This window comes from Oncorhynchus nerka, linkage group LG4, assembly GCF_034236695.1.
Source record: "Oncorhynchus nerka isolate Pitt River linkage group LG4, Oner_Uvic_2.0, whole genome shotgun sequence".
Taxonomy (NCBI): Eukaryota; Metazoa; Chordata; class Actinopteri; order Salmoniformes; family Salmonidae; genus Oncorhynchus; species Oncorhynchus nerka.
The window spans coordinates 86,406,538-86,426,125 of NC_088399.1; the positions used below are offsets into that span (position 1 = coordinate 86,406,538).

At 48.5% G+C, this 19,588-nt stretch overlaps 1 protein-coding gene across 1 annotated transcript in view; it reads left to right on the plus strand.

Moving 5' to 3' along the window:
* Window positions 1-19,588, plus strand: part of LOC115117124 (gamma-aminobutyric acid type B receptor subunit 2) — a 595,916-nt gene that overhangs the window by 431,468 nt on the left and 144,860 nt on the right. Inside the window, exon 3 of the mRNA XM_065017992.1 lies at window positions 1,887-2,057. Coding sequence (XP_064874064.1) covers window positions 1,887-2,057 — 171 coding nt within the window. The remainder of the gene's footprint in view (window positions 1-1,886; window positions 2,058-19,588) is intronic.

Consider the following 19,588-nt stretch of genomic DNA (forward strand, 5'->3'; position numbering starts at 1 on the left):
CGCTCATCAACTCATCCCTGACCGCTGGCTACGTCCCTTCCGTCTTCAAGAGAGCGAGAGTTGCACCCCTTCTGAAAAACCTACACTCGATCCCTCCGATGTCAACAACTACAGACCAGTATCCCTTCTTTCTTTTCTCTCCAAAACTCTTAAACGTGCCGTCCTTGGCCAGCTCTCCCGCTATCTCTCTCAGAATGACCTTCTTGATCCAAATCAGTCAGGTTTCAAGACTAGTCATTCAACTGAGACTGCTCTTCTCTGTATCACGGAGGCGCTCCGCACTGCTAAAGCTAACTCTCTCTCCTCTGCTCTCATCCTTCTAGACCTATCGGCTGCCTTCGATACTGTGAACCATCAGATCCTCCTCTCCACCCTCTCCGAGTTGGGCATCTCCGGCGCGGCCCACGCTTGGATTGCGTCCTACCTGACAGGTCGCTCCTACCAGGTGGCGTGGCGAGAATCCGTCTCCACACCACGTGCTCTCACCACTGCTGTCCCCAGGGCTCTGTTCTAGGCCCTCTCCTATTCTCGCTATACACCAAGTCACTTGGCTCTGTCATAACCTCACATGGTCTCTCCTATCATTGCTATGCAGACGACACACAATTAATCTTCTCCTTTCCCCCTTCTGATGACCAGGTGGCGAATCGCATCTCTGCATGTCTGGCAGACATATCCGTGTGGATGACGGATCACCACCTCAAGCTGAACCTCGGCAAGACGGAGCTGCTCTTCCTCCCGGGGAAGGACTGCCCGTTCCATGATCTCGCCATCACGGTTGACAACTCCATTGTGTGAGCGCTAAGAACCTTGGCGTGATCCTGAACAACACCCTGTCGTTCTCAACTAACATCAAGGCGGTGGCCCGTTCCTGTAGGTTCATGCTCTACAACATCCGCAGAGTACGACCCTGCCTCACACAGGAAGCGGCGCAGGTCCTAATCCAGGCACTTGTCATCTCCCGTCTGGATTACTGCAACTCGCTGTTGGCTGGGCTCCCTGCCTGTGCCATTAAACCCCTACAACTCATCCAGAACGCCGCAGCCCGTCTGGTGTTCAACCTTCCCAAGTTCTCTCACGTCACCCCGCTCCTCCGCTCCCTCCACTGGCTTCCAGTTGAAGCTCGCATCCGCTACAAGACCATGGTGCTTGCCTACGGAGCTGTGAGGGGAACGGCACCTCAGTACCTCCAGGCTCTGATCAGGCCCTACACCCAAACAAGGGCACTGCGTTCATCCACCTCTGGCCTGCTCGCCTCCCTACCACTGAGGAAGTACAGTTCCCGCTCAGCCCAGTCAAAACTGTTCGCTGCTCTGGCCCCCCAATGGTGGAACAAACTCCCTCACGACGCCAGGACAGCGGAGTCAATCACCACCTTCCGGAGACACCTGAAACCCCACCTCTTTAAGGAATACCTAGGATAGGATAAAGTAATCCCTCTCACCCCCCCTCCCCCTGAAAAGATTTAGATGCACTACTGTTCCACTGGAGGTCATAAGGTGAATGCACCAATTTGTAAGTCGCTCTGGATAAGAGCGTCTGCTAAATGACTTAAATGTAAATGTAAAATTATGGGCACTCTGAAGCTGTGACCTTGCCTGATGTTTCCACAGACCTAGACCTATCAGACTGTTGATTTACCCACACCTACAGACTGGACTGACTCCCAGGGTCTGTGTGTGTGTGTATGTGTCCCGCACGTGTGTGTGTGTGTGTGTGTGTGCGTGCGTGCGTGCGTGCGTGCGTGCGGCCATCGAAGGCCTCTGTCTAAAGCTTCAGATCTCCAGGCTTGAACTCCTATTAGCAGAACACCAGGATCAGTTAGAATTCAGCCAGCGTTTATTGGTCAGATATTTAACATTCTATGTCTGTCCTCTTCTTTCCAGCTCTCCTTTGCGGCAACAACTCCTGTTCTGGCCGACAAGAAGAAGTACCCCAACTTTTTTCGGACGGTTCCGTCGGACAACGCGGTGAACCCAGCAGTGGTCAAGTTTCTCAACTTCTATAACTGGAGCCGCGTGGGGACCCTCACACAGGACGTTCAGAGGTTCTCAGAGGTGAGGGAAGATATTATGATTTTATTGGAAATTATATGATATATCATGGAGATATCGTGATATTACAATATGTCTTGGAAATATTGTGATATTATGATATATCATGGAGTTATCGTGATATTATGATATATCGTGGACAGACCTGTTTTTTTTTGTGTGTATTTGAGTATTTTCAAATGCACAGCCCAAAACAAGTACCTTTATTTGAATATTGGATTGGTTATTTGTAAAAACAAAAAACAAATAATCAACCAAATTGTATTTTCAAAAACTTATTTCAAATACTATTTTCAAATGCTTGGGATAAATGTATTTGATTAAGTGTATTTCCAGATACATTCCAATATTAAACTACTTTTTCAAATAAAGGTTATCTGAATAGTTTTTTGAAATGTATTGAAAAGTAATTTAAATACCTGAAAGAGTATTTAATCCCAGGTCTGATCGTGGAGATATCCGTATATTACGATTTATCGTGGAGATATCCGTATATTACGATTTATCGTGGAGATATTGTATATTCATTTATCGTGGAGATATTGTAATGTCATATAAGATATATTGTGGAAACATTAAAGGTAGGATTGTGATGATAGTGGTTACTTCTAATGCAATTTTAACATACACAGAGAGAGTAACTTCTGTTTGACTTACTGAGGATGTTACTGTTTATATATTCCCTGTAATGTTAGTACACAGCTGGTGCATCCTTTTAAGTCCTAAAAATACATAACATTTTTGAAAGTGGCATTTTAACATCATCTCTCAACACAAATTACTTCCTTTCCCAGTTTGTGGTAAAGTCCTTCTGGGAAACATGAGTTACATTATCCCATCTGACTCACCATGCATGGTCACTGTATGCAGGCTTCAGGCACCCACACCAATTACACAGAACTGGTACACACATCAATAACACACATCAATACCCATTACACAGAACTGGTACACACATCAATACCCATCACACAGAACTGCTGTGAAAGTCCATTGAGAAACTGTTATCTCCAGGGCAATGTTGAGGCATGTATGGTGGTTAGGGTTAGCTAACATAGTGGTTTGGATGCACGGTTTCTGTGGTCTACTGACATTTCTCAATGGATGAGTGTGTTTGAGAACTAGTAGTGTAAGGGTTTTCCTCCTCTTCGTCTGAAGAGGAGGTGTAGCAAGGATCGGACCAAGATGCGGCGTGGTAAGTGTCCATGGTTGTTTATTTAAAAACATAAACTGAACACTCAATGAATACAAAACAATAAACGTGAACAAAACCGAAACAGTACCGTGTGGCGAACAAACACAGACACGGAAACAATCACACAGTGAAACCCAGGCTACCTAAGTATGATTCTCAATCAGAGACAACTAATGACACCTGCCTCTGATTGAGAACCATACTAGGCCGAAACATAGAAATTCCCAAAACCTAGAAAAACAAACATAGACAACCCACCCAACTCACGCCCTGACCATACTAAATAAATACAAAACAAAGGAAATTAAGGTCAGAACGTGACAGTACCCCCCCCCAAAGGTGCGGACTCCGGCCGCAAAACCTTGACCTATAAGGGAGGGTCTGGGTGGGCGTCTGTCCGCGGTGGCGGTTCTGGCGCAGGACGCGGACCCCACTTCAACATTGTCTTAGTCCGCCTTATTGTCCGCCTCCGTGGCTTTCTCACCATGGCCACCCCTCTCAATGACCCCACTGGACAGAGGGGCAGCTCGGGACAGAGGGGCAGAAGCTCTGGACAGAGGGGCAGGAGCTCGGGACAGAGGGACAGGGGCTCGGGACAGAGGGGCAGGGGCTCGGGACAGAGGGGCAGGGGCTCGGGACAGAGGGGCAGGGGCTCTGGCGCCTCTGGGCTGAGGGGCTCTGGCGCCTCTGGGCTGAGGGGCTCCGGCAGCGTCGCCGGACAGGCGGGAGACTGCGGCAGCGGCGCGGACAGGCGGGACGCTCCGGCAGCGGCGCCGGACAGGCGGGAGGCTCCGGCAGCGGCGCCGGACAGGCGGGAGACTGCGGCAGCGGCGCCGGACAGGCGGGAGGCCCGGCAGCGGGAGGGCGCCGGACAGGCGGGACCACCTGCAGGGAGGAGACAGAGAGACAGCCTGGTGCGTGGGGCTGCCACAGGAACCACCAGGCTGGGGAGACCTTCAGGAGGCTTGGTGTTAGGAGGAGCCTGAAAGACTGGGCTGTGGGGGAGCACTGGAGCTCTGGTGCGCAACCTTGGCACCACTTCCCCAGGCTGGACAACTACTCTAGCCCGGACCCTCCAGAGTGCAGGCACAGGTTGAACCGGGCTGTGGGTAAGCACGGGAGATCTAGTGCTTACTACACGCACCTCTCCCTTTGGCTCCACTCCCACATTTGCCCGGCACGAGCGGAGCGCAGGCAGAGGACGCACTGCACCCTCCCAGCGCCCCGGAGACACAGCACACAGAGCCAGCGCAGGATAACCTGGACCAAAACTGCGTACCGGCGACCAGACCCGCTGAGCAGGCACCATACGCCCTGGCTCAATGCCCACACTCGCATGGCACTCTCGGGGGGGGCTGCCCTATAGCGCACCGGGCTATGGGCACGCACTGGCGACACCGTGCGCTTAACCGCATAACATGGTGCCTGACCAGTAATGCGCTGCTTATCATAAGCACGAGGAGTGAGCTCAGGTCTGCTACCTGGCTTAGTACCACACCTCGTGTGCCCCCCCAAAAAAATAATTTGGGGCTGCCTCTCGTACCTGTCGCACTGCCGTGCTGGCTTCGCCAACCTCATTCTCCTGTAGCCTTCCTTGCACTGCTCCATCGAATCCCAGGCGGGCTCCGGCACTCTCCCTGGGTCGACCGCCCACCTGTCTATCTCCTCCCAAGTCGTGTAGTCCAGATTCTGCTCTGATGCTGGCCGCTGTTGTTGCTGCTGCTGCTGTTGTTGCTGCTGCTGCTGTCGTCGCTGCTGTTTACCCCACCGCTTGGTCCGAGTTGGTTGGTGGGTGATTCTGTAAGGGTTTTCCTCCTCTTCGTCTGAAGAGGAGGTGTAGCAAGGATCGGACCAAGATGCGGCGTGGTAAGTGTCCATGGTTGTTTATTTAAAAACATAAACTGAACACTCAATGAATACAAAACAATAAACGTGAACAAAACCGAAACAGTACCGTGTAGCGAACAAACACAGACACGGAAACAATCACCCACAAACACACAGTGAAACCCAGGCTACCTAAGTATGATTCTCAATCAGAGACAACTAATGACACCTGCCTCTGATTGAGAACCATACTAGGCCGAAACATAGAAATTCCCAAAACCTAGAAAAACAAACATAGACAACCCACCCAACTCACGCCCTGACCATACTAAATAAATACAAAACAAAGGAAATTAAGGTCAGAACGTGACAAGTAGGGTTTCACTACTACTGAATAAATGTATGTAATTTCACACCAGCTTCATTTCCTAGGGAGCTGGGGTATTTCATATCTAGTCTATTCACCGAAACAAAAACCATTGGGCTTCTTTCCCCGACTTGTCATACCTCTAGATAGGAATTTAAACGTGTGTGAAAACAGCACATCATAACAGCACCAACACCCCAGCGTGCCACAGAACCCTGTTTGTGTATCAAAGTGGTATCTGGAGATATCAAAGTGTGCATTTGAAAATCTATCACTTGTGACTGGAGAGCGTGGCGTTGTCTGGCGTTGTCAGGCTAGTTGAAAACAATCTGGTGCTGAGGGATAAGAAGACACGCTGTAAATCTGTGGAAGAGTAAAATCCCTTTATCTGCCACCTCCTGATGCTGCCATTGGGCTTAGAACAGGGAGAAAAACGCAAAGGCGTCCTGATTCAATCAACCTGCGATACCATTTGTCCTCCATCCTGATTTACAAATATATGCAAGAATAGAGACGCCATTTTCTCCTATTTCTTCCTTTCTCCACTCAGATTGCTACGTTGGATCTAACAGTGGCCACATTTTTTTTCGATAAATTATAAAAGGATTTAAGATGGATTGAAATGAATACATTTTACCATAAAATATAAAATAAATGAATTTGTTCTGCGTTTGATTGTGTTTAAATGGTCCAATTGTTCCATAAGATTCTCTGGTAATTGACGGCTGAATTTCATAGCTTTATCCAATTGTGATTTCATATATTTTCCAGTTTTCTATACTGAGCTACTATCCAACACATTTTCAGGAACTGACAGTAGTGTAGGTCTGTTTTTTCAGTAAATCAATAAATCTTTACAATCTATACTATCTGACAAATGATGTGAGTATTTCATGGTTTCAGCTTCCCAGGATTTCTCCCCGCCTGTCCTGTCCTCACTGTTGCTATCTGACACCTTTCAGGAACCTACCAGGGTTTTCCCTTGTACTGTCTACCAATACATGGATTAAGGTCTGTTTTGAATCACACTCCACCAGATTAAGCCTCAATCACATTTTTGCTGTTAGAGATTAGATGACAAGAGATGTCGAGGTCCCTGCTCTCTGGGCAGTGGAGTGTGTGTGTGTGTGTGTGTGTGTGTGTGTGTGTGTGTGTGTGTGTGTGTGTGTGTGTGTGTGTGTGTGTGTGTGTGTGTGTCTCTACCATCGTAGATCCTAAGGTGACGTCTTATAGCTCTGCCAGGTCAGTATGATGTGATCCTTGACCACTAAGGACCCCACAGATCCAGGCCTCCAGACAGACTGTAAGGTATATGGTGGAGTTGCCCTTAAATGCGGATAATTTCATCCACTAATGATTAAGTGGCCCCTGATCTGTACATAGGGGCAACTTCACCCTACATCACTGTAACCTGTAAGATCAGAGTCATCACATGCTATGGATAGCCCTATAGCTGATGTGTGGACTGAGATGCTGCTCTCCACCCCTCTCCTCCCTTCCTCTCCTCTCCTCCCCTTCTCTCCCCCTCCCCCTTTTCTCTACCCCTCCCCTCTCCTCCCCTCCCCTCCCTCCTCTCCTCCCCTGCTCAACTCACCCCCTCCCCTTCATTCCTCTCTTCTCATCTCCTCCTCTCCCCCCTTCTCTCCTCTCCTCCTTTCCTCTCCCCATCATCACTCTCTCTGATCAACACCCCTTAATGAGACAGGTAGCCGTGATCACATTACATAAAATAACGACTGTGATCACATTACGTAAAATAACGACTGTGATCACATTACGTAAAATAACGACTGTGATCACGTTACATAAAATAACGACTGTGATCACATTACGTAAAATAACGACTGTGATCACGTTACATAAAATAACGACTGTGATCACATTACGTAAAATAACGACTGTGATCACGTTACGTAAAATAACGACTGTGATCACATTACGTAAAATAACGACTGTGATCACATTACATAAAATAACGACTGTGATCACATTACATAAAATAACGAGAATAGAAGGGGAACATGAAGACTCTCCTCTCTCCTTCTGTCCTCTCCTCTCAGCTCTTCCCCTTCTTTCCTCCCCTCTCCTCCCCTCTCCTTCTCTCCTCCCCTTCTCTCCTCCCCTTCTTTCCTCCCCTCTCCTCCCCTCTCCTTCTCTCCTCTCCTTCTCTCCTTCTCTCCTTGCTTCTCCTCCCCTTCTCTCCTTTCTTCCCTATCTCAAAAACCCAAAATATACAAAAAATAATATAAGTGGGTAAAAAATCCGTTGCACACAGACACATGACTTGTACATAACACACAATAAAACAATCTCCGACAAGGACATGAGGGGGAACAGAGGGTAAATACACAACATGTAATTGATGGGATTCGAACCAGGTGTGAAGGAAGACAAGACAAAACCAATGGAAAATGAAAAATGGATCAGTGATGGCTAGAAGGTCGGTGACGTCGACCGCCGAGCACCGCCCGAACAAGGAGAGGGACCGACTTCGGCGGAAGTCGTGACAGACTGTGATCACGATACGTGAATTAACGACTGTAATTACATTACATAAAATAACGACTGTGATCACATTTTTAAACCTTACAATGTCATTACCTTATTAAGAAATCTTAGAAAATCACTGAGATTTAGAAAATTACTTTGAAAATTACTAAGAGTCTTAAAATATTTAACACGTATAATAATGCGATGGTTCTTGGAAGTGTTCATGTTGCCATAGAGATTCATGTAGTTTTGTGTTATGGCTATCTATTATTATGCTGTAATGTCCATTTGGGATCTAGACCAGTAAGCCACTTAATCATTTGTCATCTGCAGCAACGCCAGAACGCAAAGCCAGGCAGCTCAAACTTCTGCCCTGTTTTAGTTAGCATGAGAGTATGACTGGCGTCAGAGGCTAAACCAGGGGATTTACCTCGCAATATGACGCACGAGCTGGCACACACGCACACACACACACAGACACAAACACCCACACGCACACACAAACACACAGACACACACACAGACACAAACACACACACACACACACACGCACACACACACACAGACACAAACACCCACACGCACACACAAACACACAGACACACACACAGACACACACACACACACACACGCACACAAACACACACACACACACACACACACACACACAAACACACACACACACACAAACACACAGACACACACACAGACACAAACACACACACACACACAAACACACACACACACACACAAACACACAGACACACACACAGACACACACAAACACACAGACACACACACAGACACAAACACACACACAGACACAGACACAAACACCCACACGCACACACAAACACACAGACACACACACAGACACAAAACACACACACACACACACACACGACTCTATTATCACTATCTGGAATTTCAAACTGAAAGATAGCAGGCATCCTCATTTGGTGTTGGGGCTGTGAATGTGTACCTTAGAGTTTATGTGTGTGTGTGTACATGAGAGTTTATGTGCGAATATGTACATGAGAGTCTATGTGTGTGTGTGTGTGTGTGTGTGTGTGTGTGTGTGTGTGTGTGTGTGTGCTGAAATGAGCCTAAACCTGGTCTTTAGTCTGACCTGACCCTGGTATTTAGCCTGGCCTGATCCTGGTCTTTAACCTGGCCTGATCCTGGTCTTTAGCCTGACCCGATCCTGGTCTTTAGCCTGACCTGACCCTGGTCTTTAGTCTGATCTGGTCCTGGTCTTTCATCTGACCTGATCCTGGTCTTTAGTCTTGCCTGATCCTGGTCTTTAGCCTGACACGATCCTGGTCTTTAGCCTGACACAATCCTGGTCTTTAGCCTGACCTGCCCCTGGTCTTTAGTCTGACCTGACCCTGGTCTTTAGCCTGATCTGGTCCTGGTCTTTCATCTGACCTGATCCTGGTCTTTAGTCTGACCTGCCCCTGGTCTTTAGCCTGACCCTGGTCTTTAGCCTGGCCTGATCCTGGTCTTTAGCCTGACCTGACCCTGGTCTTTAGTCTGACCTGATCCTGGTCTTTAGCCTAATCCTGGTCTTTCATCTGACCTGATCCTGGTCTTTAGTCTGACCTGCCCCTGGTCTTTAGCCTGACCCTGGTCTTTAGCCTGGCCTGATCCTGGTCTTTAGCCTGACCTGACCCTGGTCTTTAGTCTGACATGATCCTGGTCTTTAGCCTAATCCTGGTCTTTAGTCTGTCCTGATCCTGGTCTTTAGCCTGATCCTGGTCTTTAGTCTGTCCTGATCCTGGTCTTTAGCCTGACCCGATCCCGGTCTTTAACCTGACCTGACCCTGGTCTTTAGCCTGGCCTGATCCTGGTCGTTAGTCTGACCCGATCCTGGTCTTTAGCCTGACCTGACCCTGGTATTTAGTCTGACCTGATCCTGGTTTCTAGTCTGACTTTATCCTGGTCTTTAGTCTGACCTGCCCCTGGTCTTTGGTCTGGCCTGCCCCTGGTCTTTAGCCTGACCTGACCCTGGTCTTTAGTCTGACCTGATCCTGGTTTTAGTCTGACCTTATCCTGGTCTTTAGTCTGACCTGCTCCTTGTCTTTAGCCTGATCCTGGTCGTTAGTCTGTCCTGACCCTGGTCTTTAGCCTGACCCGATCCTGGTCTTTAGTCTGACCTGATCCTGGTCTTTAGTCTGACCTGATCCTGGTATTTAGTCTGACCTGATCCTGGTCTTTAGTCTGACCTGACCCTGGTCTTTGGTCTGGCCTGACCCTGGTCTTTAGCCTGACCTGATCCTGGTCTTTAGTCTTACCTGATCCTGATCTTTAGCCTGATCCTGGTCTTTAGTCTGACCTAATCCTGGTCTTTAGTCTGACCTGACCCTGGTATTTAGTCTGACTTACCCCTGCTCTTTAGTCTTGCCTGATCCTGGTCTTTAGCCTGACACGGTCCTGGTCTTTAGCCTGACCTGACCGTGGTCTTTAGTCTGACCTGATCCTGGTTTTTAGTCTGACCTTATCCTGGTCTTTAGTCTGACCTGCCCCTTGTCTTTAGCCTGATCCTGATCGTTAGTCTGTCCTGACCCTGGTCTTTAGCCTGACCTGATCCTGGTCTTTAGCCTGATCCTGGTCTTTAGTCTGACCTGATCCTGGTCTTTAGTCTGGCCTGACCCTGGTCTTTGGTCTGGCCTGACCCTGGTCTTTATTCTGACCTGACCCTGGTATTTAGTCTGACCTGATCCTGGTCTTTAGCCTGACCCGATCCCGGTCTTTAGCCTGACCTGACCCTGGTCTATAGCCTGACCTGATCCTATTCGTTAGTCTGACCTTAACCTGGTCTTTAGCCTGATCCTGGTCTTTAGTCTGACCTGACCCCGGTATTCAGTCTGACCTGCCACTGGTCTGTAGTCTTGGCTGATCCTGGTCTTTAGTCTGACCTGACCCTGGTCTTTAGCCTGATCTGATCCTGGTCTTTAGCCTGATCCTGATCTTTAGTCTCACCTGACCCTGGTCTTTAGCCTGATCCTGGTCTTTAGTCTGTCCTGACCCTGGTCTTTAGCCTAATCTTGGTCTTTAGTCTGTCCTGATCCTGGTCTTTAGCCTGATCCTGGTCTTTAGTCTGTCCTGATCCTGGTCTTTAGCCTGACCCGATCCCTGTCTTTAGCCTGGCCTGATCCTGGTCGTTAGTCTGACCTGACCATGGTCTTTAGCCTGATCCTGGTCTTTAGTCTGATCCTGGTCTTTAGTCTGACCTGATCCTGGTCTTTAGTCTGACCTGACCCTGGTCTTTAGCCTGATCCTGGTCTTTAGTCTGACCTGATCCTGGTCTTTAGCCTGATCCTGGTCTTTAGTCTGACCTGATCCTGGTCTTTAGCCTGATCCTAGTCTTTAGTCTGACCTGAACCTGTTCTTTAGCCTGATACTGGTCGTTAGTCTGACCTGACCATGGTCTTTAGCCTGATCCTGGTCTTTAGTCTGACCTGATCCTGGTCTTTAGCCTGATCCTGGTCTTTAGTCTGACCTGAACCTGTTCTTTAGCCTGATCCTGGTCGTTAGTCTGACCTGACCATGGTCTTTAGCCTGATCCTGGTCTTTAGTCTGCCCTGACCCTGGTCTTTAGTCTGTCTTGATCCTGGTTTTTAGTCTGACCTGACCCTGGTCTTTAGCCTGATCCTGGTCTTTAGTCTGACCTGATCCTGGTCTTTAGCCTGATCCTGGTCTTTAGTCTGACCTGATCCTGGTCTTTAGTCTGACCTGATCCTGTTCTTTAGCCTGATCCTGGTCGTTAGTCTGACCTGACCATGGTCTTTAGCCTGATCCTGGTCTTTAGTCTGTCCTGATCCTGGTCTTTAGCCTGATCCTGGTCTTTAGTCTGTCCTGATCCTGGTCTTTAGCCTGATCCTGGTCTTTAGTCTGCCCTGACCCTGGTCTTTAGTCTGTCTTGATCCTGGTCTTTAGCCTGACCTGATCTTGGTCTTTGGTCTGACCTGACCCCGGTCTTTAGTCTGTCCTGATCCTGGTCTTTAGCCTCACCCTGGTCTTTAGTCTGACCTGACCCTGGTCTTTAGCCTGATCCTGGTCTTTAGTCTGTCCTGACCCTGGTCTTTAGCCTGATCCGGGTCTTTAGTCTGTGCTGATCCTGGCCTTTAGCCTGATCCTGGTCTTTAGTCTGTCCTGACCCTGGTCTTTAGCCTGATCTTGGTCTTTAGTCTGTCCATGACCATTGGCTTTTGCCTGTGTTTTCTGGTGATTGTTAAAGACTGCCTTTAAATATAATCATACTTTGCTAATGTCCTCTTGCAGTACTTGGGCATTAAACACTTTTAACTCAATACACTGACATTGTCGTTTCACCCAGCCTGTGTGTGTGTGTGTGTGGATTATGGGATTATGGGGAATCCCAGGCTAGCACAGACTGTAAAGGATATATATTTTTTTCCTCTCTGTCTTTCACTCTGATATAGACACACGCACGCACACGCACACGCACACACACACACAGACACACACACGCGCACGCACACACACACACACACACACACACACACACACACACACACACACACACACACACACACAAACACACACACCAACCCAACTACCTCTATCCTATTGTCAGCAGGTCTCTACCGTATCCTGTATCCACTTGCCATCCCTACATTCTTCCTCTCTGTAATTCCATAATCCCCTCTTGCCATGCCCTGTGGGCGGGTAGCGGGAACCCCCTCCCCCCGGGAGGGGGCTGTGAAACGGCATGTTCAGACATCAGCGCCTGCTTCCCAAATGTCTCCCTATGCCCTTTATAGTTCACTACTTTCTACCAGGGCCCATAGGGAACAGGGTGCCATTTGGGACAGATCTTAGGTGCAGCCTGCCAGGCTGAATGGGGTTTAGGAGGCTTATCTCAGGTGCAGCCTGCCAGGCTGAATGGGTTCTGGGAGGCTTATCTCAGGTGCAGCCTGCCAGGCTGAATGGGGTTTAGGAGGCTGATCTCAGGTGCAGCCTGCCAGGCTGAATGGGTTCTGGGAGGCTGATCTCAGGTGCAGCCTGCCAGGCTGAATGGGTTCTGGGAGGCTGATCTCAGGTGCAGCCTGCCAGGCTGAATGGGGTTTAGGAGGCTGATCTCAGGTGCAGCCTGCCAGGCTGAATGGGGTTTAGGAGGCTGATCTCAGGTGCAGCCTGCCAGGCTGAATGGGGTTTAGGAGGCTGATCTCAGGTGCAGCCTGCCAGGCTGAATGGGGTTTAGGAGGCTGATTCAGGTGCAGCCTGCCAGGCTGAATGGGGTTTAGGAGGCTGATCTCAGGTGCAGCCTGCCAGGCTGAATGGGGTTTAGGAGGCTGATCTCAGGTGCAGCCTGCCAGGCTGAATGGGGTTTAGGAGGCTGATCTCAGGTGCAGCCTGCCAGGCTGAATGGGGCTGACCTTGCAGGAGGCTGATGGGGTTTAGGAGGCTGATCTCAGGTGCAGCCTGCCAGGCTGAATGGGGTTTAGGAGGCTGATCTCAGGTGCAGCCTGCCAGGCTGAATGGGTTCTGGGAGGCTTATCTCAGGTGCAGCCTGCCAGGCTGAATGGGCAGTGCCAGGCTGAATGGGTTCTGGGAGGCTGATCTCAGGTGCAGCCTGCCAGGCTGAATGGGTTCTGGGAGGCTGATCTCAGGTGCAGCCTGCCAGGCTGAATGGGGTTTAGGAGGCTGATCTCAGGTGCAGCCTGCCAGGCTGAATGGGGCTTAGGAGGCTGATCTCAGGTGCAGCCTGCCAGGCTGAATGGGGTTTAGGAGGCTGATCTCAGGTGCAGCCTGCCAGGCTGAATGGGGTTTAGGAGGCTGATCTCAGGTGCAGCCTGCCAGGCTGAATGGGGTTTAGGAGGCTGATCTCAGGTGCAGCCTGCCAGGCTGAATGGGGTTTAGGAGGCTGATCTCAGGTGCAGCCTGCCAGGCTGAATGGGGTTTAGGAGGCTGATCTCAGGTGCAGCCTGCCAGGCTGAATGGGGTTTAGGAGGCTGATCTCAGGTGCAGCCTGCCAGGCTGAATGGGGTTTAGGAGGCTGATCTCAGGTGCAGCCCAGGCCAGGCTGCCAGGGGAATGGGGTTTAGGAGGCTGATCTCAGGTGCAGCCTGCCAGGCTGAATGGGGTTTAGGAGGCTGATCTCAGGTGCAGCCCGCCAGGCTGAATGGGGTTTAGGAGGCTGATCTCAGGTGCAGCCTGCCAGGCTGAATGGGGTTTAGGAGGCTGATCTCAGGTGCAGCCTGCCAGGCTGAATGGGTTCTGGGAGGCTGATCTCAGGTGCAGCCTGCCAGGCTGAATGGGTTCTGGGAGGCTGATCTCAGGTGCAGCCTGCCAGGCTGAATGGGTTCTGGGAGGCTGATCTCAGGTGCAGCCTTTCAGGCTGAATGGGGTTTAGGAGGCTGATCTCAGGTGCAGCCTGCCAGGCTGAATGGGGTTTAGGAGGCTGATCTCAGGTGCAGCCTGCCAGGCTGAATGGGGTTTGGGAGGCTGATCTCAGGTGCAGCCTGCCAGGCTGAATGGGGTTTAGGAGGCTGATCTCAGGTGCAGCCTGCCAGGCTGAATGGGGTTTAGGAGGCTGATCTCAGGTGCAGCCTGCCAGGCTGAATGGGGTTTAGGAGGCTGATCTCAGGTGCAGCCTGCCAGGCTGAATGGGGTTTAGGAGGCTGATCTCAGGTGCAGCCTGCCAGGCTGAATGGGTTCTGGGAGGCTGATCTCAGGTGCAGCCTGCCAGGCTGAATGGGGTTTAGGAGGCTGATCTCAGGTGCAGCCTGCCAGGCTGAATGGGGTTTAGGAGGCTGATCTCAGGTGCAGCCTGCCAGGCTGAATGGGTTCTGGGAGGCTGATCTCAGGTGCAGCCTGCCAGGCTGAATGGGGTTTAGGAGGCTGATCTCAGGTGCAGCCTGCCAGGCTGAATGGGGTTTAGGAGGCTGATCTCAGGTGCAGCCTGCCAGGCTGAATGGGGTTTAGGAGGCTGATCTCAGGTGCAGCCTGCCAGGCTGAATGGGGTCTGGGAGGCTGATCTCAGGTGAGGCCTTTCAGGCTGAATGGGGTTTAGGAGGCTGATCTCAGGTGAGGCCTTTCAGGCTGAATGGGGTTTAGGAGGCTGATCTCAGGTGAGGCCTTTCAGGCTGAATGGGGTCTGGGAGGCTGATCTCAGGTGCAGCCTGCCAGGCTTAATGGGGTTTAGGAGGCTGATCTCAGGTGCAGCCTGCCAGGCTGAATGGGGTTTGGGAGGCTGATCTCAGGTGCAGCCTGCCAGGCTGAATGGGGTTTAGGAGGCTGATCTCAGGTGCAGCCTGCCAGGCTGAATGGGGTTTAGGAGGCTGATCTCAGGTGAGGCCTTTCAGGCTGAATGGGGTTTAGGAGGCTGATCTCAGGTGAGGCCTTTCAGGCTGAATGGGGTCTGGGAGGCTGATCTCAGGTGCAGCCTGCCAGGCTGAATGGGGTTTAGGAGGCTGATCTCAGGTGCAGCCTGCCAGGCTGAATGGGGTTTGGGAGGCTGATCTCAGGTGCAGCCTGCCAGGCTGAATGGGGTTTAGGAGGCTTATCTCAGGTGCAGCCTGCCAGGCTGAATGGGGTTTAGGAGGCTTATCTCAGGTGCAGCCTGCCAGGCTGAATGGGTTCTGGGAGGCTGATCTCAGGTGCAGCCTGCCAGGCTGAATGGGGTTTAGGAGGCTTATATCAGGTGCAGCCTGCCAGGCTGAATGGGGTTTAGGAGGCTTATCTCAGGTGCAGCCTGCCAGGCTGAATGGGGTTTGGGAGGCTTATCTCAGGTGCAGCCTGCCAGGCTGAATGGGGTTTGGGAGGCTTATCTCAGGTGAGGCCTGCCAGGCTGAATGGGGTTTGGGAGGCTTATCTCAGGTGAGGCCTTTCAGGCTGAATGGGGTCTGTGAGGTTGATGAAATGGATGGGTCATGACAGGAAGCAGACACCTGCACAATGCTGCTGGGTGTTACTTGGGCCATTACCTGGATTACTTCTGTACTGCATGTGTGCAGAAGTGTGTGTTATGTGTGTATGAGAGATAGAGAGAGAAAGCGCACACACACACGCAGACAGACAGACACGTGTTTGCACGCACACACAAACTCACACACACAAAAACACACACCTGTGCTCTGTAATGACACACTGGTGTTCTTTAATGACCTTGTGTGTGTGATAACACTGCGTCTCTGTTTGTATAGATGGCTTAGGTGGGGTTTTGTGTGTGTTTGATGGGGATAATGGGTTTGAATTGGAGGCTTCACAAAGAAATATGTCTCTGGGTTTTAATGGGTTTTTGTGAATGTAAAGTAGCTGTTTTCCTTCAAAAACATGTTGTCCTTCCATCGGCCTCTCTCTCTCTCTTCCTCTCACAGTATTATAATATTTACTTACACCGTAGGGACTCTATACTGAACATAAATATAAACGCAACATGTAAAGGGTTGGTCCCAGGTCCCAGATATTTTCCATACTCCCCCCAAAAATGATTTCTCTCACGTTTTTTGCACAAATTTGTTTACATCCCTGTTTAGTGAGCATTTCTGCTTTGCCAAGATAAGCCATCCAACTGACAGGTGTGGCATATCAAGAACCTGATGAAACAGAATAATCATTACACAGGTGCACCTTGTGCTGGGGACAATTTTGTCACATAGCACAATGCCACAGATGTCTCAAGTTTTGAGGTAGCGTGCAATTGGCATGCCAACTGAAGGAATATCCCCCAGAGCTTTTGCATGATAATTGAATGTTAATTTCGGTACCATAAGTCGCATCCAATGTTGTTTTAGAGAATTTGTCAGTACGTCCAACCGGCCTCACACCCACAGACCACCTACCTACCTACCAACCTACTTACCTACCTACCTACCCACCCACCAACCCACCCACCCACCCACCCACCTATTTATCTACCCACCTACCTACCTACCTATTTACCTACCTACATATTTACCTACATACCTACCTACCTACCTACCTACCTACCTACCTATTTACCTACCTACCTATTTAACTACCTACCTACCTATTTACCTACCTACCTATTTACCTACCTACATATTTACCTACATACCTACCTAACCACCTACCTACCTACCTATTTACCTACCTACCTATTTACCTACCTACATATTTACCTACATACCTACCTAACCACCTACCTACCTACCTACCTATTTACCTACCTACCTATTTACTAACGTACCTATTTACCTACCTACCTATTTACCTACCTACCTACCTATTTACCTACCTACCTATTTACCTACCTACCTATTTACTAACCTACCTATTTACCTACCTACCTATTTACCTACCTACATATTTACCTACATACCTACCTACCTACCTATTTACCTACCTACCTATTTACATACCTACCTATTTACTAACCTACCTATTTACCTACCTACCTATTTACCTACCTATATATTTACCTACATACCTACCTACCCACCTACCTATTTACTAACATACCTATTTACCTACCTATTTACCGACCTACCAATTTACCTACCTACCTATTTACCTACCTACCTATTTACCCACTGTTGCCCACCATTTACCCACCCACCCATTTACCCACCCACCCATTTGCCACCTTTGCCTGCCTGCCTGCCTGCCATTTACCTACCTACATATTTACCTACATACCTACCTACCCACCTACCCACCTGCCTACCTATTTACATATATACCTATTTACCTACCTACCTATTTACCTACCTACATATTTACGTACATACCTACCTACCCACCTATTTACCTACCTATTTAACTACCTACCTATTTACCTACCTACCTACCTATTTACCTACCTACATATTTACCTACATACCTACCTACCTACCCACCTACCTACCTATTTACTAACCTACCTATTTACCTACCTACCTATTTACCTACCTAACTATTTACTAACCTACCTATTAACCTACCTACCTATCTATTTACCTACCTACATATTTACCTACCTACCCACCTACATACCTATTTACTAACCTACCTATTTACCTACCTATTTACCTGCCTACCTATTTACCTACCTATCTATTTACCTACCTACCTATTTACCTACCTACCTATTTACTAACCTACCTATTTACCCACCTACCTATTTATCTACCTACCTATTTACCTACCTACCTATTTACCTACCTACCTATTTACCTACCTACCTATTTACCTACCTACCTACCTACCTATTTACCTACCTACCTACCTATTTACCTACCTAACTATTTACCTACCTACCTACATATTTACCTGCCTACCTATTTACCCATTTACCTACCTACCTATTTACCTACATACCTACCTATTTACCTACCTACCTATTTACCTACCTATTTACCTACCTACCTACCTATTTATCTACCTACCTATTTACTAACCTACCTATTTACCCACCTACCTATTTACCTACCTACCTATTTACCTACCTACCTATTTACCTACATACCTACCTATTTACCTACCTATTTACCTTCCTACCTATTTACCTACCTACCCACCTATTTACCAACCTACCTTTTTACCTACCTACATATTTACCTACATACCTACCTACCTACCCACCTACCTACCTACCTATTTACCTACCTACCTATTTACCTACCCACCTACCTACCTACCTACCTACCTATTTACCTACCCACCTACCTATTAACCTACCTACCTATTTACCTACCTACCTATTTACTAACCTACCTATTTACCTACCTACCTATTTACCTACCCACATATTTACCTACATACCTACCTACCCACCTACCTACCTACCTACCTACCTATTTACTAACATACCTATTTACCTACCTATTTACCTACCTACATATTTACCTACATACCTACCTACCCACCACCTACCTACCTACCTACCTATTTACTAACATACCTACCTACCTATTTACCTACCTACCTATTTACCTACCTACCTATTTACCTACCTACCTATTTTCCTACCTACCTACCTATTTACCTACCTACCTATTTACCTATTTACCTACCTATTTACCTACCTACCTACCTATTTATCTACCTACCTATTTACTAACCTACCTATTTACCTACCTACCTATTTACCTATTTACCTACCTATTTACCTACCTACCTACCTATTTATCTACCTACCTATTTACTAACCTACCTATTTACCCACCTACCTATTTACCTACCTACCCATTTACCTACCTACCTATTTACCTACATACCTACCTATTTACCTACCTATTTACCTTCCTACCTATTTACCTACCTACCCACCTATTTACCTACCTACCTATTTACCAACCTACCTTTTTACCTACCTACATATTTACCTACATACCTACCTACCTACCCACCTACCTACCTACCTATTTACCTACCTACCTATTTACCTACCCACCTACCTACCTACCTACCTACCTATTTACCTACCCACCTACCTATTAACCTACCTACCTATTTACCTACCTACCTATTTACCTACCTACCTATTTTCCTACCTACCTATTTTCCTACCTACCTATTTACCTACCTACCTATTTTCCTACCTACCTATTTTCCTACCTACCTATTTACCTACCTACCTATTTACCTACCTACCTATTTACCTACCTACAGGTTACGGAGGATTCGTTTTTTTTGTATTTTTCCAGTAAATTTCCTGAAGGAGAATGATTCCATTTCTATGTCAAA